Source organism: Scyliorhinus canicula, chromosome 12 (assembly GCF_902713615.1).
Source record: "Scyliorhinus canicula chromosome 12, sScyCan1.1, whole genome shotgun sequence".
Classification (NCBI taxonomy): Eukaryota; Metazoa; Chordata; class Chondrichthyes; order Carcharhiniformes; family Scyliorhinidae; genus Scyliorhinus; species Scyliorhinus canicula.
The window spans coordinates 65,326,781-65,351,536 of record NC_052157.1 but is presented as its reverse complement, the minus strand read 5'-3'; the positions used below and the strand labels follow the sequence as shown (position 1 = coordinate 65,351,536).

At 59.2% G+C, this 24,756-nt stretch overlaps 1 protein-coding gene across 1 annotated transcript; it reads left to right on the top strand.

The window, feature by feature from the left end:
• Positions 1–1,093: 1,093 nt before the first annotated feature.
• On the top strand, positions 1,094–21,281 carry LOC119974737 (trypsin-3-like). The gene is made up of 5 exons (XM_038813926.1): positions 1,094–1,156; positions 4,598–4,751; positions 16,075–16,334; positions 18,147–18,283; positions 21,059–21,281. The coding sequence occupies exons 1-5, from the start codon at positions 1,117–1,119 to the stop codon at positions 21,206–21,208; spliced, it is 741 nt and encodes a 246-aa protein (XP_038669854.1). The 5' UTR covers positions 1,094–1,116; the 3' UTR covers positions 21,209–21,281.
• The last annotated feature ends 3,475 nt before the right edge of the window (positions 21,282–24,756 follow it).

Here is a 24,756-nt window from a genome sequence, read left to right as displayed (position 1 = left end):
GGGGGGGGTATCTTCCTGCAGTATTTACCCCATCATTAACACAGTGAGGGGGGTATCTTCCGCAATATTTACCCCATCATTAACACAGTGAGGGGGGGTATCTCCCTGCAGTATTTACCCCATCATTAACACAGTGAGGGGGTATCTCCCTGCAGTATTTATCCCATCATTCACACGTGAGGGGGGTATCTCCCTGCAGTATTTACCCCATCATTAACACAGTGAGGGGGGGGGTATCTTCCGCAGTATTTACCCCATAATTTCTACAGATAAATTTGCATTGTGTTTACGATCTGGAGTGGCAGTGAGGCATTTTCAGACATTCTGGGGTCAGAAGAGTGGGCCACATAGGATGAGTACAGTACAGTGCAGAAGGATGCCATTCAGCCCATCGAGTCTGCATCCACTCTCTGAAGTATCACAACACCTAGGCCCAATCCAAACCCCCATGCAACCCCGTAATCCCACCGAGGGGCAATTTAGCATGGCCAATCCAACTAACCTGCACATCTTTAGACTGGCGGGAAACCGGAGCACCCGGAGGAGACCCACACAGACACGGGGAGAAAGCACAAGCTGCACGCAGACAGTCACCCGAGGCCTGAATTGAACCCGCGTCCCTGGCACTGTGAGACAGCAGTGCTAACCAATGTGCTACCCCAAAATATCTTTGCTGGTGGCTTCTTTCATTCCAATTAAGTTGAAGTGCTGTTGCCAAGTCGGTGTGGACTCAGGTTTCAAACTCCCAGCCCGATTAAGAAAACAGGTGAGTAACAAACAGCTGGAAAATGGACTGCAACCAGGAGGCAAAGAGTTCACCTGGGACTGCCAGGCGGCTGGCGTCTCAGGAAAATCAATAGGTTAATGAGCGGGAACCGGTTGAACGTCGAAACCCTGCTGCATCTGTCACTCTGCCGAAGGAGCAAACATTTAGGAGCCACAATAAAGCACATTTCATCAGTATTCTCACAACCTTCAGTCCCCTTCGATTTGAGTTGGGGAGGGAGGGGGTCGTTAACCAGATTAGATTGATTAATCACTGCTACAGTCACACAATAGTATATAAACGGGACAGAAACTGTTGTGAGCAGTTATCCGTCAGGGAGGAGATAGAAAATGAGGGGATTTCTGCTGGCAGTGCTGTTCGGGGTCACAGGTAGAGTTTCCTATTGCTGCGATTCTTTGCAGCCTGTACAGGGAGTCACTGGGAGTGGTCATGTCCAGATTGGCAGAGCTGTGCACCTCACCCCTCACCAGGGGAGAGAGCTGCTCTCTCTCTCTTCCTCTGCCTCTGTTTCAACTCCGACTCTCATCACTGCACCTCCTATACTCGTTGTCTCATTCCCCTGGTCAATTATTCCTCCCCGTTCTGTCTGTCCTCATCCAGTACCCCCGCCATTAAAGTGAATTCTCATCACACCCTCCCCTCCACCAACCAGCACTTACACAATCTCCAAACGGAGGCACTCCACCCCTCACTATCCCCTCTAAAGGGAGGGACTCCTCCCTCCCTCCCTATCCCCTCCAAATTGGAGGAATTCCTTTCCTCCCTCACTATCCCCTCCAAACGGAGGAACTCCTCTCCTCCCTCACTACCCCCTCCAAACGGAGGAACTCCTCTCCTCCCTCACTTTCCCCTCCAAATGGAGAAACTTCTCTCCTCCCTAACTGTCCCACCAAATGGAGGAACTCCTCTCATCCCTCACTATCCCCTCCAAAGGGAGGGACTCCTCCCTCCCTTACTGTCCCCTCCAAACGGAGGGATTCCTACCCTCCCTCATCTCCCCCACTTTCCCCTCCAAATTGAGAGATTCCTCTCTTAAAACTCCATCACCATGACAGCTAATATTGAGGAAAAATTTACCCTTCAAAACAATTCACCAAGTCCGAACTTCCTCTGTAATAGTGGCGACAGGATTCTATGATCCACCCGAGAGGGAAAATTGTTGATCCTGAAGTATCCAACTTCGACAGTGCAGCACTCCCTCAGTACTGACCCTCTGACAGTGCAGCACTCCCTCAGTACTGACCCTCTGACAGTGCAGCACCCCCTCAGTACTGACCCTCTGACAGTGCAGGACTCCCTCAGTACTGACCCTCTGACAGTGCAGCACTCCTCAGTACTGACCCTCTGACAGTGCAGCACTCCCTTAGTACTGACCCTCTGACAGTGCAGCACTCCCTCAGTACTGACATGCTGACAGTGCAGCACTCCCTCAGTACTGACCCTCTGACAGTGCAGCACTCCTCAGTACTGACCCTCTGACAGTGCAGCACTCCCTTAGTACTGACCCTCTGACAGTGCAGCACTCCCTCAGTACTGACCCTCTGACAGTGCAGCACTCCCTCAGTACTGACCCTCTGACAGTACAGCACTCTCTCAGTACTGACCCTCTGACAGTGCAGCACTCCCCCAGTACTGACCCTCTGACAGTGCAGCACTCCCTCAATACTGACCCTCTGACAGTGCAGCACTCCCTCAGTGCTGACCCTCTGACAGTGCAGCACTCCCTCAGTGCTGACCCTCTGACAATGCTGTGCTCCCTCAGTACTGACCCTCTGACAGTGCAGCACTCCCTCAGTACTGACCCTCTGACAGTGCAGCACTCCCTCAGTACTGACCCTCTGACAGTGCAGCGCTCCCTCAGTACTGACCCTCTGACAATGCAGCACTCCCTCAGTACTGACCCTCTGACAGTGCAGCGTTCCCTCAGTACTGACCCTCTGACAATGCAGCACTCCCTCAGTACTGACCCTCTGACAGTGCAGCACTCCCTCAGTACTGACCCTCTGACAATGCAGCACTCCCTCAGTACTGACCCTCTGACAGTGCAGCGTTCCCTCAGTACTGACCCTCTGACAATGCAGCACTCCCTCAGTACTGACCCTCTGACAGTGCAGCGTTCCCTCAGTACTGACCATCTGACAGTGCAGCGCTCCCTCAGTACTGACCCTCTGACAGTGTAGCACTCTCTCAGTACTGACCCTCTGACAGTGCAGCACCCCCTCAGTACTGACCCTCTGACAGTGCAGCACTCCCTCAGTACTGACCCTCTGACAGTGCAGCGTTCCCTCAGTACTGACCATCTGACAGTGCAGCACTCCCTCAGTACTGACCCTCTGGCAGTGTAGCACTCTCTCAGTACTGACCCTCTGACAGTGCAGCACTCCCTCAGTACTGACCCTCTGACAGTGCAGCACTCTCTCAGTACTGACCCTCTGACAGTGCAGCACTCACTCAGTACTGACCCTCTGACAGTGCAGCACTTCCTCAGTACTGACCCTCTGACAGTGCAGCACTCCCTCAGTACTGACCCTCTGACAGTGCAGCACTTCCTCAGTACTGACCCTCTGACAGTGCAGCACTCCCTCAGTACTGACCCTCTGACGGTGCTGCACTCCCTCAGTACTGACCCTCTGACGGTGCAGCACTCCCTCAGTACTGACCCTCTGACGGTGCTGCACTCCCTCAGTACTGACCCTCTGACGGTGCTGCACTCCCTCAGTACTGACCCTCTGACAGTGCAGCACTCCCTCAGTACTGACCCTCTGACAGTGCAGCACCCCCTCAGTACTGACCCTCTGACAGTGCAGGACTCCCTCAGTACTGACCCTCTGACAGTGCAGCACTCCTCAGTACTGACCCTCTGACAGTGCAGCACTCCCTTAGTACTGACCCTCTGACAGTGCAGCACTCCCTCAGTACTGACCCTCTGACAGTGCAGCACTTCCTCAGTACTGACCCTCTGACAGTGCAGCACTCCCTCAGTACTGACCCTCTGACGGTGCTGCACTCCCTCAGTACTGACCCTCTGACGGTGCTGCACTCCCTCAGTACTGACCCTCTGACGGTGCTGCACTCCCTCAGTACTGACCCTCTGACGGTGCTGCACTCCCTCAGTACTGACCCTCTGACAGTGCAGCACTCCCTCAGTACTGACCCTCTGACAGTGCAGCACTCCCTCAGTACTGACCCTCTGACGGTGCTGCACTCCCCCAGGACTGACCAGCTGACAGTGTAGCACTGCCAGAGTTGTCCTTTGGAAGTATCAGCACAGATATTGGGTTCAATGGATTCAAAGTGAACTCCTTCTGAGCAGAGCGAATATTAAATATAGACAGGTTACCAAGTCATCTCAGGCAATCAGACATTCTCCATGGTTTTTAATTGATAGAGAATACAAATTGTTTCACAATGCCGTGTATTGATTGGCATAAATAAAACAATGTCAGGGCAGCACTGTGGCTCATTGCTTAGCACTCTTGCCTCATGGCACAGAGGACACGAGTTCGATCTCGGCTCTGGGTCACTGTCCGTGTGGAGTTTGCACATTCTCCCATGGTCTGCGTGGGTTTCACCCCCACAACCCAAAGATGTGCAGGGTAGGTGGATTGACCACGTTAAATTGACCCTCAATTGGAAACAAATAATTGGGTACTTTTAATTTCTATTCATAACATCAATCAATGTCTTCAATGACCCTTGGTTACACCTCTTATCTGCTGCATCTGCCAGTGTTTAGTGCTTTGTGTACACTGTCTCGGATATTTGTGCTCGGTGTAAGATCTGTAATACTCTCTGTCTCTGATGCTACAGTGGGTCTGGATGATGATAAGATCATCAATGGCTACGATTGTCCACCACACTCCCAGCCTTGGCAAGTCTTCTTCACCACCGACAATTACCGCTGGTGTGGAGGCTCCCTTATCAATGAATGGTGGGTCCTCTCTGCAGCCCACTGTGAGAAACCGTAAGTAAGAATTCTCTCTCCGCTGTGTCACCGCGACCCTCCCTCCGCTGTGTCACCTCGACCCTCCCTCCGCTGTGTCACCGCGACCCTCCCTCCGCTGTGTCACCGCGACCCTCCCTCCGCTGTGTAACCTCACCCCTCCCTCCGCTGTGTCACCGCGACCCTCCCTCCGCTGTGTCACCGCGTCCCTCCCTCCGCTGTGTCACCGCGACCCTCCCTCCGCTGCCTCACCGTGACCCTCCCTCCGCTGTGTCACCGTGACCCTCCCTCCGCTGCCTCACCGCGACCCTCCCTCCGCTGCCTCACCGCGACCATCCCTCCGCTGTGTCACTGCGACCCTCCCTCCGCTGTGTCACCGTGACCCTCCCTCCGCTGTGTCACCGCGACCCTCCCTCCGCTGTGTCACCTCGACCCTCCCTCCGCTGTGTCACCTCGACCCTCCCTCCGCTGTGTCACCGCGACCCTCCCTCCGCTGTGTCACCTCGACCCTCCCTCCGCTGTGTCACCGCGACCCTCCCTCCGCTGTGTCACCGCGACCCTCCCTCCGCTGTGTCACCGCGACCCTCCCTCCGCTGCCTCACTGCGACCCTCCCTCCGCTGTGTCACCGCGACCCTCCCTCCGCTGTGTCACCGCGACCCTCCCTCCGCTGTGTAACCTCACCCCTCCCTCCGCTGTGTCACCGCGACCCTCCCTCCGCTGTGTCACTGCGACCCTCCCTCCGCTGTGTCACCGCGACCCTCCCTCCGCTGCCTCACCGCGACCCTCCCTCCGCTGTGTCACCGCGACCCTCCCTCCGCTGTGTCACCGCGACCCTCCCTCCGCTGCCTCACCGCGACCCTCCCTCCGCTGTGTCACCGCGACCCTCCCTCCGCTGTGTCACCGCGACCCTCCCTCCGCTGTGTCACCTCGACCCTCCCTCCGCTGTGTCACCGCGACCCTCCCTCCGCTGTGTCACCTCGACCCTCCCTCCGCTGTGTCACCGCGACCCTCCCTCCGCTGTGTCACCTCGACCCTCCCTCCGCTGTGTCACTGCGACCCTCCCTCCGCTGCCTCACCGCGACCCTCCCCACGCTGTGTCACCGTGACCCTCCCTCCGCTGTGTCACTGTGACCCTCCCTCCGCTGTGTCACTGCGACACTCCCTCCGCTGTGTCACTGCGACCCTCCCTCCGCTGTGTCACCGCGACCCTCCCTCCGCTGTGTCACCGCGACCCTCCCTCCGCTGTGTCACTGCGACCCTCCCTCCGCTGCCTCACCGCGACCCTCCCTCCGCTGTGTCACCGCGACCCTCCCTCCGCTGTGTCACCGCGACCCTCCCTCCGCTGCCTCCCCGCGACCCTCCCTCCGCTGTGTCACTGCGACCCTCCCTCCGCTGCCTCCCCGCGACCCTCCCTCCGCTGTGTCACCGCGACCCTCCCTCCGCTGCCTCCCCGCGACCCTCCCTCCGCTGTGTCACCGCGACCCTCCCTCCGCTGTGTCACCGCGACCCTCCCTCCGCTGCCTCCCCGCGACCCTCCCTCCGCTGTGTCACCGCGACCCTCCCTCCGCTGCCTCACCGCGACCCTCCCTCCGCTGTGTCACCGCGACCCTCCCTCCGCTGTGTCACTGCGACCCTCCCTCCGCTGTGTCACTGCAACTTTCCCTCCGCTCACTCACCGACCCTCCCTCCGCTGTGTCACCGCGACCCTCCCTCCGCTGTGTCACTGCGACCCTCCCTCCGCTGTGTCACTGCAACTTTCCCTCCGCTCACTCACCGACCCTCCCTCCGCTGCCTCACCGCGACCCTCCCTCCGCTGTGTCACCGCGACCCTCCCTCCGCTGCCTCCCCGCGACCCTCCCTCCGCTGTGTCACCGCGACCCTCCCTCCGCTGCCTCACCGCGACCCTCTCTCCGCTGTGTCACTGCGACCTTCCCTCCGCTGCCTCACTGCGACCCTCCCTCCGCTGCTTCCCCGCGACCCTCCCTCCGCTGTGTCACTGCGGCCCTCCCTCCGCTGCCTCACCGTGACCCTCCCTCCGCTGTGTCACCGCGACCCTCCCTCCGCTGTGTCACCGCGACCCTCCCTCCGCTGCCTCACCGCGACCCTCCCTCCGCTGTGTCACCGCGAACCTCCCTCGGCTGTGTCACTGCGACCCTCCCTCCGCTGTGTCACCGCGACCCTCCCTCCGCTGTGTCACCGCGACCCTCCCTCCGCTGTGTCACTGCGACCCTCCCTCCGCTGTGTCACCGCGACCCTCCCTCCGCTGTGTCACCGCGACCCTCCCTCCGCTGCCTCACCGCGACCCTCCCTCCGCTGTGTAACCTCACCCCTCCCTCGGCTGTGTCACTGCGACCCTCCCTCGGCTGCCTCACCGCGACCCTCCCTCCGCTGTGTAACCTCACCCCTCCCTCCGCTGTGTCACCGCGACCCTCCCTCCGCTGTGTCACCGCGACCCTCCCTCCGCTGTGTCACTGTGACCTCCCCTCCGCTCACTCACCGACCCTCCCTCCGCTGCCTCACTGCGACCCTCCCTCCGCTTTGTCACCCCGACCCTCCCTCCACTGTGTAACCTCGACCCTCCCTCCGCTGTGTCACCGCGACCCTCCCTCCGCTGCCTCACCGCGACCCTCCCTCCGCTGCCTCACTGTGACCCTCCCTCCGCTGTGTCACCGCGACCATCCCTCCGCTGTGTCACCGCGACCCTCCCTCCGCTGTGTCACTGCGACCCTCCCTCCGCTGTGTCACCGCGATCCTCCCTCCGCTGTGTCACCGCGATCCTCCCTCCGCTGTGTCACCGCGACCCTCCCTCCGCTGTGTCACCGCGACCCTCCCTCGGCTGTGTCACCGCGACCCTCCCTCGGCTGTGTCACCGCGACCCTCCCTCCGCTGTGTCACCGCGACCCTCCCTCCGCTGTGTCACCGCGACCCTCCCTCGGCTGTGTCACCGCGACCCTCCCTCGGCTGTGTCACCGCGACCATCCCTCCGCTGTGTCACCGCGACCCTCCCTCCGCTGTGTCACTGCGACCCTCCCTCCGCTGTGTCACCGCGACCCTCCCTCCGCTGTGTCACCGCGATCCTCCCTCCGCTGTGTCACCGCGATCCTCCCTCCGCTGTGTCACCGCGACCCTCCCTCCGCTGTGTCACCGCGACCCTCCCTCGGCTGTGTCACCGCGACCCTCCCTCGGCTGTGTCACCGCGACCCTCCCTCCGCTGCCTCACCGCGACCCTCCCTCCGCTGTGTCACTGCGACCCTCCCTCCGCTGTGTCACTGCGACCCTCCCTCCGCTGTGTCACTGCGACCCTCCCTCCGCTGTGTCACCGCGACCCTCCCTCCGCTGTGTCACCGCGACCCTCCCTCCGCTGCCTCACTGCGACCCTCCCTCGGCTGTGTCACCGCGACCCTCCCTCCGCTGTGTCACCGCGACCCTCCCTCCGCTGCCTCACCGTGACCCTCCCTCCGCTGTGTCACCGCGACCCTCCCTCCGCTGTGTCACTGCGACCCTCCCTCCGCTGTGTAACCGCGACCCTCCCTCCGCTGTGTCACTGTGACCCTCCCTCCGCTGTGTCACTGCGACCCTCCCTCCGCTGTGTCACCGCGACCCTCCCTCCGCTGTGTCACTGTGACCTCCCCTCCGCTCACTCACCGACCCTCCCTCCGCTGCCTCACCGCGACCCTCCCTCCGCTGTGTCACCGCGACCCTCCCTCCGCTGCCTCACCGCGACCCTCCCTCCGCTGCCTCACTGTGACCCTCCCTCCGCTGTGTCACCGCGACCCTCCCTCCGCTGTGTCACCGCGACCCTCCCTCCGCTGTGTCACCGCGACCCTCCCTCCGCTGTGTCACCGTGACCCTCCCTCCCTGTGTCACCGCGACCCTCCCTCCGCTGCCTCACCGCGACCCTCCCTCCGCTGTGTCACCGCGACCATCCCTCCGCTGTGTCACCGCGACCCTCCCTCCGCTGCCTCACTGTGACCCTCCCTCCGCTGTGTCACCGCGACCCTCCCTCCGCTGTGTCACCGCGACCCTCCCTCCGCCGTGTCACTGTGACCCTCCCTCCGCTGTGTCACCGCGACCCTCCCTCCGCTGTGTCACCGCGACCCTCCCTCCGCTGTGTCACCTCGACCCTCCCTCCGCTGTGTCACAGTGACCCTCCCTCCGCTGTGTCACCTCGACCCTCCCTCCGCTGTGTCACCTCGACCCTCCCTCCGCTGTGTCACAGTGACCCTCCCTCCGCTGTGTCACCTCGACCCTCCCTCCGCTGTGTCACCGCGACCCTCCCTCCGCTGTGTCACCTCGACCCTCCCTCCGCTGTGTCACCGCGACCCTCCCTCCGCTGTGTCACCGCGACCCTCCCTCCGCTGTGTCACTGCGACCCTCCCTCCGCTGCCTCACCGCGACCCTCCCTCCGCTGTGTCACCGCGACCCTCCCTCCGCTGTGTCACCGCGACCCTCCCTCCGCTGTGTCACTGCGACCCTCCTCCGCTGCCTCACCGCGACCCTCCCTCCGCTGTGTCACCGCGACCCTCCCTCCGCTGTGTCACCGCGACCCTCCCTCCGCTGTGTAACCGCGACCCTCCCTCCGCCGTGTCACCTCGACCCTCCCTCCGCTGCCTCACCGCGACCCTCCCTCCGCTGTGTCACTGCGACCCTCCCTCCGCTTGCCCTCACCGCGACCCTCCCTCCGCTGTGCTCACCTCGACCCTCCCTCCGCTGTGTCACCGTGACCCTCCCTCCGCTTGCTCACCGCGACCCCTCCCTCTGCTATGTCTCCACGACCCTCCCTCCGCTGTGTCACCTCGACCCTCCCTCCGCTGTGTCACTGCGACCCTCCCTCCGCTGTGTCACCGCACCCTCCCTCCGCTGTGTCACACGTGACCCTCCCTCCGCGTGTCCTCACCGCGACCCTCCCTCCGCTGTGGTCACCGCGAACCCTCCCTCCGCTGTGTCACCACGACCCTCCCTCCGCTGTGTCACCGCGACCCTCCCTCCGCTGTGTCACCTGTGACCCCCCTCCGCTGTGTCACCCGCGACCCTCCCTCCGCTGTGTCACCGCGACCCTCCCTCCGCTGCCTCACCGCGACCCTCCCTCCGCTGTGTCACCTCGACCCTCCCTCCGCTGTGTCACCGCGACCCTCCCTCCGCTGTGTCACCTCGACCCTCCCTCCCGCTGTGTCACCTCGACCCTCCCTCCGCTGTGTCACCGCGACCCTCCCTCCGCTGCCTCACCACGACCCTCCCTCCGCTGTGTCACCTCGACCCTCCCTCCGCTGTGTCACCGCGACCCTCCCCCCGCTGCCTCACCACGACCCTCCCTCCGCTGCCTCACTGCGACCCTCCCTCCGCTGCCTCACTGCGACCCTCCCTCCGCTGTGTCACCGCGACCCTCCCTCCGCTGTGTCACCGCGACCCTCCCTCCGCTGCCTCACCGCGACCCTCCCTCCGCTGTGTCACCGCGACCCTCCCTCCGCTGTGTCACCGCGACCCTCCCTCCGCTGTGTCACCGCGACCCTCCCTCCGCTGCCTCACCTCGACCCTCCCTCCGCTGCCTCACCTCGACCCTCCCTCCGCTGCCTCACTGCGACCCTCCCTCCGCTGTGTCACCGCGACCCTCCCTCCGCTGCCTCACTGCGACCCTCCCTCCGCTGTGTCACCGCGACCCTCCCTCCGCTGCCTCACTGCGACCCTCCCTCCGCTGTGTCACCGCGACCCTCCCTCTGCTGTGTCACTGCGACCCTCCCTCCGCTGTGTCACCACGACCCTCCCTCCGCTGTGTCACCGCGACCCTCCCTCCGCTGCCTCACTGCGACCCTCCCTCCGCTGTGTCACTGCGACCCTCCCTCCGCTGCCTCACCGCGACCCTCCCTCCGCTGTGTCACCGCGACCCTCCCTCCGCTGTGTCACCGCGACCCTCCCTCCGCTGTGTCACCGCGACCCTCCCTCCGCTGTGTCACCGCGACCCTCCCTCCGCTGTGTCACCTCGACCCTCCCTCCGCTGTGTGACCACGACCCTCCCTCCGCTGTGTCACCGCGACCCTCCCTCCGCTGTGTCACCGCGACCCTCCCTCCGCTGTGTCACCGCGACCCTCCCTCCGCTGTGTCACCTCGACCCTCCCTCCGCTGTGTCACCTCGACCCTCCCTCCGCTGTGTCACCACGACCCTCCCTCCGCTGCCTCACCGCGACCCTCCCTCCGCTGTGTCACTGCGACCCTCCCTCCGCTGTGTCACTGCGACCCTCCCTCCGCTGCCTCACCGCGACCCTCCCTCCGCTGCCTCACCGCGACCCTCCCTCCGCTGTGTCACCGCGACCCTCCCTCCGCTGCCTCACCGCGACCCTCCCTCCGCTGTGTCACTGCGACCCTCCCTCCGCTGTGTCACCACGACCCTCCCTCCGCTGTGTCACTGCGACCCTCCCTCCGCTGTGTCACTGCGACCCTCCCTCCGCTGTGTCACTGCGACCCTCCCTCCGCAGTGTCACCGCGACCCTCCCTCCGCTGTGTCACCATGACCCTCCCTCCCTGTGTCACCGCGACCCTCCCTCCGCTGCCTCACCGCGACCCTCCCTCCGCTGTGTCACCGCGACCCTCCCTCCGCCGTGTCACCTCGACCCTCCCTCCGCTGCCTCACCGCGACCCTCCCTCCGCTGTGTCACCTCGACCCTCCCTCCGCTGCCTCACCGCGACCCTCCCTCCGCTGTGTCACCTCGACCCTCCCTCCGCTGCCTCACCGTGACCCTCCCTCCGCTGCCTCACCGTGACCCTCCCTCCGCTGTGTCACCGCGACCCTCCCTCCGCTGTGTAACCGCGACCCTCCCTCCGCTGTGTCACCGTGACCCTCCCTCCGCTGTGTCACTGCGACCCTCCCTCCGCTGTGTCACTGTGACCCTCCCTCCGCTGTGTCACCGCGACCCTCCCTCCGCTGCCTCACCGCGACCCTCCCTCCGCTGTGTCACCGCGACCCTCCCTCCGCTGTGTCACCACGACCCTCCCTCCGCTGTGTCACCGCGACCCTCCCTCCGCTGTGTCACTGTGACCCTCCCTCCGCTGTGTCACCGCGACCCTCCCTCCGCTGTGTCACCGCGACCCTCCCTCCGCTGCCTCACCGGGACCCTCCCTCCGCTGTGTCACCTCGACCCTCCCTCCGCTGTGTCACCGCGACCCTCCCTCCGCTGCCTCACCGCGACCCTCCCTCCGCTGTGTCACTGCGACCCTCCCTCTGGTCCGTCTCCAAGGCCCTTCCTCCGGTATCTCTCCTCAATCACTCTGAGCCGGGAGTATTGCAATCAGACACGACAATCGGATCTACTTTAATAGCCCTTTGCAATTGGACCCCAGCAGTGTCGGAGAATCGCCTGGGGCCGCCTAAAATTCCGCCCCGCTGTGGCAAAGACACGCGGCTGAGAGACACGAGGCTGGGGGACACGAGGCTGGGGACACGCGGCTGGGGGACACGCAGCTGAGAGACACGCGGCTGAGGGACACGCGGCTGAGAGACACGCGGCTGGGAGACAGGCGGCTGGGAGACAGGCGGCTGGGAGACACGCGGCTGGGAGACACGCGGCTGGGAGACACGCGGCTGGTGGACACGCGGCTGGGAGACACGCGGCTGGGGGACACGCGGCTGGGAGACACGCGGCTGGGAGACACGCGGCTGGGAGACACGCGGCTGGGGGACACGCGGCTGGGAGACACCGCGGCTGGGAGACACGCGGCTGGGAGACACGCGGCTGGGAGACACGCGGCTGGGAGACACGGAGCTGGGAGACAGGCGGCTGGGGGACACGCGGCTGGGGGACACGCGGCTGGGGGACACGCGGCTGGGGACACGCGGCTGGGGGACACGCGGCTGGGGGACACGCGGCTGGGAGACACGCGGCTGGGGGACACGCGGCTGGGAGACACGCGGCTCAGAGACACGCGGCTGAGAGACACGCGGCTGGGGGACACGCTGCTGGGGGACAAGCGGCTGGGGGACACGCGGCTGGGAGACACGCGGCTGGGAGACACGCGGCTGAGAGACACGCGGCTGGGAGACACGCGGCTGGGAGACACGCGGCTGGGAGACACGCGGCTGGGAGACACGCGGCTGGGAGACACGCGGCTGGGAGACAGGCGGCTGGGAGACACGCGGCTGAGAGACACGCGGCTGGGAGACACGCGGCTGGGAGACACGCGGCTGGGAGACACGCGGCTGAGAGACACGCGGCTGGGGGACACGCTGCTGGGAGACACGCGGCTGAGAGACACGCGGCTGGGAGACACGCGGCTGAGAGACAGGCGGCTGGGAGACACGCGGCTGGGAGACAGGCGGCTGAGAGACACGCGGCTGGGGACACGCTGCTGAGAGACACGCGGCTGGGAGACAGGCGGCTGGGAGACACGCTGCTGGGGGACACGCGGCTGAGAGACACGAGGCTGGGGGACACGAGGCTGGGGACACGCGGCTGGGGGACACGCAGCTGAGAGACACGCGGCTGAGGGACACGCGGCTGAGAGACACGCGGCTGGGAGACAGGCGGCTGGGAGACAGGCGGCTGGGAGACACGCGGCTGGGAGACACGCGGCTGGGAGACACGCGGCTGGTGGACACGCGGCTGGGAGACACGCGGCTGGGGGACACGCGGCTGGGAGACACGCGGCTGGGAGACACGCGGCTGGGAGACACGCGGCTGGGGGACACGCGGCTGGGAGACACGCGGCTGGGAGACACGCGGCTGGGAGACACGCGGCTGGGAGACACGCGGCTGGGAGACACGGAGCTGGGAGACAGGCGGCTGGGGGACACGCGGCTGGGGGACACGCGGCTGGGGGACACGCGGCTGGGGGACACGCGGCTGGGGGACACGCGGCTGGGGGACACGCGGCTGGGAGACACGCGGCTGGGGGACACGCGGCTGGGAGACACGCGGCTGGGAGACACGCGGCTGGGAGACACGCGGCTGGGAGACACGCGGCTGAGAGACACGCGGCTGGGGGACACGCTGCTGGGAGACACGCGGCTGGGAGACACGCTGCTGGGAGACACGCGGCTGGGAGACACGCTGCTGGGAGACACGCGGCTGAGAGACAGGCGGCTGGGAGACACGCGGCTGGGAGACAGGCGGCTGAGAGACAGCGGCTGGGGGACACGCTGCTGAGGAGACACGCGGCTGGGAGACAGGCGGCTGGGAGACACGCTGCTGAGGAGACACGCGGCTGGGAGACACGCGGCTGGGGAGACACGCGGCTGGGAGACAGGCGGCTGGGAGACACGCTGCTGAGAGACACACGGCTGGGAGACACGCTGCTGAGAGACACGCGGCTGGGAGACAGGCGGCTGGGAGACACGCGGCTGGGGACACGCGGCTGGGAGACACGCCACTGGGAGACAGGCGGCTGGGAGACACGCCACTGGGAGACACGCGGCTGGGAGACACGCGGCTGGGAGACACGCGGCTGGGAGACACGCTGCTGAGAGACACGCGGCTGGGAGACACGCGGCTGGGAGACACGCGGCTGGGAGACAGGCGGCTGGGAGACACGCTGCTGAGAGACACACGGCTGGGAGACACGCTGCTGAGAGACACGCGGCTGGGAGACAGGCGGCTGGGAGACACGCGGCTGGGGGACACGCGGCTGGGAGACACGCCACTGGGAGACAGGCGGCTGGGAGACACGCCACTGGGAGACACGCGGCTGGGAGACACGCGGCTGGGAGACACGCGGCTGGGAGACTCGCGGCTTGGAGACACGCGGCTGGGGGACACGCGGCTGGGGGACACGCGGCTGGGAGTCACGCTGCTGAGAGACACGCGGCTGGGAGACACGCGGCTGGGAGACACGCGGCTGGGAGACACGCGGCTGAGAGACACGCGGCTGGGGGACACGCGGCTGGGAGACACGCGGCTGGGGGACAGGCGGCTGGGAGACAGGCGGCTGAGAGACACGCGGCTGGGAGACACGCGGCTGGGGGACACGCGGCTGGGAGACACGCGGCTGGGAGACACGCGGCTGGGAGACAAGCGGCTGGGGGACACGCGGCTGGGAGACACGCGGCTGGGAGACACGCGGCTGAGAGACACGCGGCTGGGAGACACGCGGCTGGGGGACACGGGGCTGAGAGACACGCGGCTGGGAGACACGCGGCTGGGGGACACGCGGCTGGGAGACACGCGGCTGAGAGACACGCGGCTGGGAGACAGGCGGCTGAGAGACAGGCGGCTGGGAGACACGGGGCTGACAGACAGGCGGCTGGGAGACACGCGGCTGGGAGACAGGCGGCTGGGAGACACGCTGCTGGGGGACACGCGGCTGGGGGACACGCGGCTGAGAGACACGCGGCTGGGAGACAGGCGGCTGGGAGACACGCTGCTGGGGGACACGCGGCTGGGGGACACGCGGCTGAGAGACACGCGGCTGAGAGACACGCGGCTGGGGGACACGCGGCTGGGAGACACGCGGCTGGGGGACACGCGGCTGGGAGACACGCGGCTGAGAGACACGCGGCTGGGAGACACGCGGCTGGGAGACAGGCGGCTGGGAGACACGCGGCTGAGAGACACGCGGCTGGGGGACACGCTGCTGGGAGTCACGCTGCTGAGGGACACGCGGCTGGGGGACACGCGGCTGAGAGACATGCGGCTGGGAGACACGCGGCTGGGAGACACGCTGCTGGGAGACACGCGGCTGGGAGACACGCGGCTGGGAGACACGCGGCTGGGAGAGTGGAGAATCAGCCCCAGATCGATTAATCGTTTTGTTGTTTAGCTGTCCACCTATTGGTTTATCGTTGATTTATCAATCCATAAAATCTCTACAGTACTGGCCCATCGTATTATGCACTGACCCTCCAAAAAAAGCACCCGATAACCCCGCACATTTATCATTTATCCTGCCCTGGGGCACTATGGCGCAATTGATCATGGCCAATCCACTCAATCTGCATATCCTTGGACACTAAGGACCAATTTATCATGGCCAATCCACCTACCCAGCCCATCTGTGGACTGTGGGAGGAAACTGGAGCACCCGGAGGAAACCCATGCAGACACGGGGAGAACGTGCAGACTTCGCACAGACCATGACCCAAGGCCGTAGTCGAACCCGGGTCCCTGTCACTGTGAGGCAGCAGTGCTTACCACTGTGCCACCATACCGAGAGCTTGTTTATCTACATTTCGACCTGTATTAGTCACTGTCTGGTCGCCCCTTTGCTGTGGGGGCTGGCTGTGTTTGGATCGTTTGCTGCAATTAGGACAATGGATGTTCTGCTTCCCAAAGTATATTGTTGCCCGTCGAGAGCGCTTGGCTCCCCAGAGATGGTGAAAGGTTCTGAATAAACACAAGTCTCTCTGTCTTTCCCTGGCAGAGCCAACACGCTGGTGGCCCATATTGGCGAACACAACACCCAGGTGGACGAAGGTACTGAGCAACATATCGTCGCTTCCAAGGTCATCAGTCACCCCTTCTACAACCCCAGGACAGTGGACAACGATATCATGCTGGTGAAACTCTCCAAACCGGTCCGTTTCAACAACTACATCAGACCCATCGAGCTCACCAGCTCCCGCCCCTCTGTCGGGCAGGAGTGCCTTGTCTCGGGATGGGGGAATCTTCTCAATGATGGAGGTGGTGAGTGGAATCTACATCCCAAACCGCGCGGGCGAACCCTCAGTACGTTTATGTGACAAGAGAGCCCGGTTCATACTTACACTTAACATCAGCATCATTCCTGGTCTCGGGGTACTTGTAAAGAAGGTATGTCCTGGTCCACATCCCACCCTCACCGAACCGCATCAGAACAGATTGCTCAATACATTCACTGGGAGTCTTTGCGGGATCGCACTATGTGAAATTAGCAACTTTGATTGATTACATCCCAACAAAGTCCATACGCCACAAATGATTCACGGTCTGTCAAGCAGATTGGACAGCCCAGAGGATGTCGATGTTGCAATATCAACCCAAACTCTTTCTCCGCCCGTCAGTCATAAATATTAACAACTCTGTGCAGAGCGCGATCCCATAACCAACAGTTTTAAGACCCCAGAAAAGATTTTCTGACATTTCTTTAACTGGTGTAAGTTGAGAGAGTTGCTAGCTTCGGACATGAGAGAAGGCCAAGCTCTGCTTACATATGTGTGATTTCAGATTGTAGTGTGTGTGCGATTTCACAGATTGTAGTGTGTGTGTGGTTACACAGATTGTAGTGTGTGTGTGGTTTCACAGATTGTAGTGTGTGTGTGGTTTCACAGATTGTAGTGTGTGTGTGATTTCACAGAATGTAGTGTGTGTGTGCACGATTTCACAGATTGTAGTGTGTGTGTGATTTCACAGATTGTAGTGGGTGTGTGATTTCACAGATTGTAGTGGGTGTGTGATTTCACAGATTGTCGTGGTTTCACAGATTGTAGTTTGTGTGTGATTTCACAGATTGTAGCAGATGTTTGTGTGTGATTTCATAGATTGTAGTTTGTGTGTGATTTCACAAATTGTAGCGAGTGTTTGTGTGTGATTTCACAGACTATAGTGCATGTGAGTGATTTCACAGATTGTAGTGTGTGTGATTACACAGGTTGTAGTGGGTGTGTGATTTCACAGATTGTAGTGGTTTCACAGATTGCAGTTTGTGTGTGATTTCACAGATTGTAGCGGATGTTTGTGTGTGATTTCATAGATTGTAGTTTGTGTGTGATTTCACAAATTGTAGCGGGTGTTTGTGTGTGATTTCACAGATTATAGTGCATGTGAGTGATTTCAGAGATTGTAGTGTGTGTGATTTCACAGGTTGAAGTGGGTGTGTGATTTCACAGATTGTAGTGGTTTCACAGATTGTAGTTTGTGTGTGATTTCACAGATTGTAGTGTGTGTGATTTCACAGATTGTAGTGGGTGTGATTTCACAGATTGTAGTGGGTGTGTGATTTCACAGATTGTCGTGGTTTCACAGATTGTAGTTTCTGCGTGATTTCACAGATTGTAGCTGGTGTTTACGTGTGATTTCACAGATTGTAGTGTGTGTGAGTGATTTCACCGATTGTAGTGTGTGTGTGATTTCACAGATTGTAGTTTCTGTGTGATTTCACAGATTGTAGCTGGTGTTTGCGTGTGATTTCACAGATTGTAGTGTATGTGAGTGATTTCACAAATTGTAGTGGGTGTTTGTATGTGATTTCACAGATTGTAGATATGGGAATGATTTCACTGATTGTAATGTGTGTGAGCGATTATTTGGGCCCATTTTAGCATCATAACCCACAACATTTTTCTGGGATACAATCTCCACCGATTTCTGAATGTGTGCCAGATCCACATTTCTACAGGTTATTAATAGAAGCTATTCCCCTCTCTACCTGTAGTCGGCAGTGTGACTACACATCAATGGGCTTTGCTGCTATAATTCCAGACTGAATCGACTTTGTGAAATGTGTTCCTTTCTCAGTTCAGTATCCTGCTCAACTCCAGTGCCTTGATGTCCCTGTGCTGTCTCTGAAAACCTGCCACCAGGTTTATCCCGGCCGCATCTCCAAAAACATGTTCTGTGCTGGATTCATCGAGGGTGGGAAGGATAGCTGCCAGGTAAGCATGCACCACCCTGAACTTTGCAGTCCACCTGGCTGGTTAGGGGGCAGGAGGGAGAGAGGGGGAGGGGGGGGGGGGGGGGGACGAGGAGGAGTGTGAAATTGCATCAATGGGATTCCCTTCACCGATACATACATGACTTTATGGCGGGTGGGGAGAGTGTATGGGACACTAAGTCCAGCCAAGCATCCTTAAGTCCTTTCAGTGACCACTCAATGGCTGCTTCGGGTTTTTTCCAGCCCAGTCTCAAAATTAAGACTGTCAGGTGCCGGACAGCTCGGGATGAGAAACAGGAAAATTTACCGGTGGAGATGGGGGTAGGGGGGGTGAGCACCCACTTTGGAAGCCATCTTCTGAATGAGGGCACATACCCCTCACGGGCCGGGCACCCCGCACCTCTCTCCCTCCCTCCTTGCCTATGTCCCAATGATGCAATTAACACTGTCCCCCACTCAGCCTCCCCTCCCCGGGGCAAGGCCACCCCTTCCCTTCTGGGCATCCCCTCCCCTCCGGGGGCCTCCCTCACTCCCACCTCCCACCCCTCCCGGAGTCTGCCCCTCCGTGGTCTCCCCTCCCCACCCCCCACCCTACCCGGGGCCTGCACCACCATGGTCTCTCCTCCCCTCCATGGCCTTCACTCAGCTCCCCTCTGGGGTCCCCCCACCACCGGGGCCTCCCATCCCATCCCCTCCTCCCAATCTGTGAAACCTCCTCCAGCCTCGACAATCCTCCCTATCTGTGTAACCTTCTCCAGCCCCTACAACCCTCCCTATCTGTGTAACCTTCTCCAGCCCCTACAACCCTCCCTATCTGTGTAACCTTCTCCAGCCCCTACAACCCTCCCTATCTGTGTAACCTTCTCCAGCCCCTACAACCCTCCCTATCTGTGTAACCTGCTCCAGCCCCTACAATCCTCCCTATCTGTGGAACCTTCTCCAGCCCCTACAACCCTCCCTATCTGTGTAACCTTCTCCAGCCCCTACAATCCTCCCTATCTGTGTAACCTTCTCCAGCCCCTACAATCCTCCCTATCTGTGTAACCTGCTCCAGCCCCTACAATCCTCCCTATCTGTGTAACCTTCTCCAGCCCCTACAACCCTCCCTATCTGTGTAACCTTCTCCAGCCCCTACAACCCTCCCTATTTGTGTAACCTTCTCCAGCCCCTACAACCCTCCCTATCTGTGTAACCTTCTACAGCCCCTGCAACCCTCCCTATCTGTAACCTTCTCCAGCCCCTACAACCCTCCCTATCTGTGTAACCTTCTCCAGCCCCTACAACCCTCCCTATCTGTGTAACCTTCTCCAGCCCCTACAACCCTCCCTATCTGTGTAACCTTCTCCAGCCCCTACAACCCTCCCTATCTGTGTAACCTTCTCCAGCCCCTACAATCCTCCCTATCTGTGTAACCTTCTCCAGCCCTTACAATCCTCCCTATCTGTGTAACCTGCTCCAGCCCCGACAACCCTCCCTATCTGTAACCTTCTCCAGCCCCTACAACCCTCCCTATCTGTGTAACCTTCTCCAGCCCCTACAACCCTCCCTATCTGTGTAACATTCTCCAGCCCCTACAACCCTCCCTATCTGTGTAACCTTCTCCAGCCCCTACAATCCTCCCTATCTGTGTAACCTTCTCCAGCCCCTACAATCCTCCCTATCTGTGTAACCTTCTCCAGCCACTACAACCCTCCCTATCTGTGTAACCTTCTCCAGCCCCTACAACCCTCCCTATCTGTGTAACCTTCTCCAGCCCCTACAACCCTCCCTATCTGTGTAACCTTCTACAGCCCCTGCAACCCTCCCTATCTGTAACCTTCTCAAGCCCCTACAACCCTCCCTATCTGTGTAACCTTCTCCAGCCCCTACAACCTTCCCTATTTGTGTAACCTTCTACAGCCCCTACAACCCTCCCTATCTGTGTAACCTTCTCCAGCCCCTACAACCCTCCCTATCTGTGTAACCTGCTCCAGCCCCTACAATCCTCCCTATCTGTGTAACCTTCTCCAGCCCCTACAACCCTCCCTATCTGTGTAACCTTCTCCAGCCCCTACAACCCTCCCTATCTGTGTAACCTCCTCCAGTCTCTACAACCCTCCCTATCTCTGTAACCTCCTCCAGCCCCTACAACCCTCCCTATCTGTGTAACCTTCTCCAGCCCCTACAACCCTCCCTATCTGTGTAACCTTCTCCAGCCCCTACAACCCTCCCTATCTCTGTAACCTCCTCCAGCCCCTATAACCCTTCCTATCTGTGTAAACTTTTCCAGCCCCTACAACCCTCCCTATCTGTGTAACCTCCTCCAGCCCCTGACAACCCTCCCTATCTGTGTAACCTCCTCCAGCCCCTGACAACCCTCCCTATCTGTGTAACCTCCTCCAGCCCCTGACAACCCTTGGAGATCTCTGCGCTCCTCCAACTTCGGCATATTGAGCATGCCCACTCTCATGCCGTGCCTTCAGCTGTTTGGAGCACAAAGCTCTCTCTCGCTCTCTCCCACACATACTCTCTCTCTCTCGCATGCACTCACTCACTCCCTTTATCTCTCTCTGTGTCAGTCACACTCACACTCTCTCTCACTCTCTCTGTTAATCACACTCACTTTCTCCTTTTAATAGCTTCTTCCTTGACCGAGCATTTCGTGACCTGTCCTTAACATCTCCTGATGCCCTGTACTGTGTCGACCTGGGATGTTTGAACCATGTTGCCGTCTTTATATAAATGTTAAGTTGCTCTGATTGTTTTGTAATCAACTCTTTCCTCTGCTCACACACAGGGTGATTCAGGAGGTCCAATGGTTTGCAATGGGAAGCTGGAAGGAATTGTCTCGTGGGGAATTGGCTGTGCGATGAGAAATTACCCAGGCGTCTACACTAAAGTCTACAACTACATTTCCTGGATCAGGGACACTATGCAGAGCAATTAGGAATCATGGGAACGGGTTGGTTCCTCCTCATGGTCTGAACAGAACGATCAATAAAAGAAAATGATTCAATAAACACTGATTAAAGAATTTTTATTTTCCAGGTTGATGTATTTTGATAATGAACATTCAATGCATCATACCTTGTCTCTCAGAGACACCTCAAACCTGACTAAACCCCACTCCAATTCCATCATTATCTAACATGGCGAGCTGAATTCTGCGAATTTGCAGCTAAGTGCCGACCCCAGTGTGGGAACTGTGGCGTTTAACGAGGCCAAAATCGACACCGACCCCTCACCGTCCTGGGACCGTGAGAGGCTGGCAGCCGTGCCAGGTATAACTCCCAGCTCCTGTGCCAAAAACAGCCGGGGAATGGCCGGGTCCATGGCCACACATGCGCACAGCAGCGACCTGCATGTGGTCGTGCCGCACAACCTGGCGCCGGCCGTGCGCGGACCCGATCTGCCAAATACTGTCCCCCTAGCTACCCCCCGACCTGTCCCCCCATCCTCACGGAAGTCCCCCCCAGCCAGCAGCATGGCTCCTGGCTGACTGTGGCGGCACTGGACACAGTCCTCAGCCGCCACACCAGGTTCCCGACCGCTCAGACCACATGTCCCCCACACAGTCAGGAACTTGGCCCATCGGGGGCGGTGCATCGGGGGAGGGACTTCTGATGACACGCCAACGGTATGCGGCGCGCGATGCAATGACGCCATTTCAGAGGGGGGCGTAGAATCTAAAACCGGCGTCAAACCGGTACCACCCCCAATTTGGGCGTCGGAAGGGTTTCTCCGCCCGATCGATGATTACAATATCAGCGTCGGGCAACGTAGAATCCCGCCCATAGTGTTTTTACTTTAAGGGGCGAGCTGCCAGGAGGATGAGGTGACCCAGGTATCCAATCAGGGACCAGTGGAGATGCTGACAAGTGTAGGTTTCTGTATCAGTTTGATATTGGAAGCTGATTCACAGTCACGAGGGTGGGACCTGTACAAACAGGACGGTTTGCACCTGTACCACAGGGGCACCGACATCCTGGGAGGGAAATTTGCTACGGCTCTTCGGCGGGGGGGGGAGGTTTAAACTAATTTGTCAGGGGGCTGGGAAAACGAGCTGTAGTCCAGAAACCAGTGAGGTACTGAGGAGGGTATCAAGGTCGCAGGAGTGTACCGGCAGACAGAAAGGTGGGTTGAAGTGTGTCTACTTCAATGTAAGGAGCATCCGGAATAAGGTAGGTGAACTTGGAGCGTGGATTGGTACTTGGGACTACGATCCTGTGGCCATTACGGAGACATGGTTAGAACAGGTACAGGAATAGTTGTTGGAAGTTCCGGGGTATAGATGTTTCAGTAAGAGTAGGAAAGGTGGTAAGAGAGATGGAGGAGTAGCATTGTTAATCAAGGATAGTTTAATAGCTGCAGAAAGGCAGTTCAAAGGGGATCTGCCTACTGAGGTAATATGGACTGAGGTTAGAAATAGGAAAGGAGTGGTCACATTGTTAGGGGTTTTCTATAGGCCCCCAGATAGTAATAGAAATGTGGAGGAAGAAATTGCAAAACTGTGTTCACCAAGGAGAGGGGCCATGTTTTTGAGGATGAGAGTGTGATACAGGCGGGTAGGCTGGAGGCGGTAGATGTTCTGAGGAAGAATGTATGAGCAATTTTGAAAAACCTGAGGGTCGACAAGTCCCCTGGGCCAGATGGGATATAGCTGAGGATTCTTTGAGAGGCAAGGGATGAGATTGCAGAGCCTTTGGCTTTGACCTTTGGGTCCTCGCTGTCCACGGGGATGGTGCCAAAGGACTGGAGAGTGGCGAATGTTGTTCCTCTGTTCAAGAAAGGGAATAGGAATGACCCTGGTAATTATAGGCCAGTTAGTCTTACTTCAGTGGTCGGTAAGTTAATGGAAAAGGTCCTGAAGGATAGGATGTATGACCATTTGGAAAGATGCAGCTTAATCCGAGATAGTCAAGACAGATTTGTGAAGGGTAAGTCTTGCCTCACAAATTTGATTGAATTCTTTGAAGAGGTAACTAAATGTGTAGATGAAGGTAGAGCAGTTGATGTCGTATACATGGATTTTAGTAAGGCGATTGATAAGGTTCCCCATGGTCGGCTCATGAAGAAAGTAAGGAGGTGTGGGATGGAGGGAAATTTGGCCAATTGGATAAGTAACTGGCTATCTGGTGGTGGTGGATGGAACATTTTCAGACTGGAGAGTTACCAGAGGTGTACCACAGGGATGAATGCTGGGTCCTTTGCTATTTATGATTTTTATCAATGACTTGGAGGAGGGGGCTGAAGGGTGGCTCAGTAAATTTGCTGATGACACCAAGATTGGTGGAGTAGTGGATAAGGTGGAGAGCTGTTGTAGGCTGCAGAGAGACATTGATAGGATGAAGAGCTGGGCCGAAAAATGGCAGATGGAGTTTAACCCTGATAAGTGCGAGGTGATTCATTTTGGTAGAGAAAATTTAAATGCAGATTACAGGGTCAACGGCAGTGTTCTGAGGAATGTGGAGGAATAGAGAGACCTTGGGGTTCATGTTCACAGATCTCTGAAGGTTGCCACTCAAGTGGATAGAGCCGTGAAGAAGGCTTACAGTGTGTTAGCATTTATTAACAGGGGGCTTGAGTTTAAGAGCCGTGGGGTTATGCTGCAACTGTACATAACCCTGGTGAGACCACATTTGGAGTATTGTGTGCAGTTCTGGTCACCTAATTATAGGAAGGATGTGGAAGCATTGGAAAGGGTGCAAGGGAGATTTACCAGGATGCTGCCTAGTCGCAGGATATGTCTTATGAGGAAAGGTTGAGGGAGCTAGAGCTTTTCTCTTTGGGGCGGAGGAGGATGAGAGACGACTTAATAGAGGTTTATAAGATGATGAGGGAGCTAGATGGAGTGGACTTTCAGAGGCTATTTCCTCGGGTGGATGTAACTGTTACAAGGGGGCATATCTATAAGATTCAGGGTGGGAGATATAGGAGGGATGTCCGAGGTAGGTTCTTTACTCAGAGAGTGGTTAGGGTGTGGAATGGACTGTTTGCTGTGATAGTGGAGTCGGACACTTTTGGAACTTTCAAGTGGTTATTGGATAGGCACAAATCCAGGAGCACACCAGAATGACAGGGAGTGGGATAGTTTGATCTTGGTTTTGGACAATGGTCGGCACAACATTGAGGGCCGAAGGGCCTGTTCTATGCTGGACAGTTCTATGTTCTATGCAAGCCTCTCTGCATTGTGGATATATCTGTAAATAAACATTGCAGTTGTTATTTCCCTAACTGGTGAACGGGAAATATTACATTGGCAACGAGGATAAAACAAAAATTAAGTTGTCCGAAGATCATGGCACATTGCTGTTCAGTTTGAGTTGAGAAATTGTAGTGTTGGCAGATATATCCTCATTCGGATGGAGAGATCTTTTTAATGCCTCTTTGGAGAATTGGACAATACATTGAACATTTGGGTTACTTTTTTCAGGTCAGTGAAATAGAGTAGGATGAGAAGAGTAAGATTATCCTTCTGTGCACACAAGAGACCCA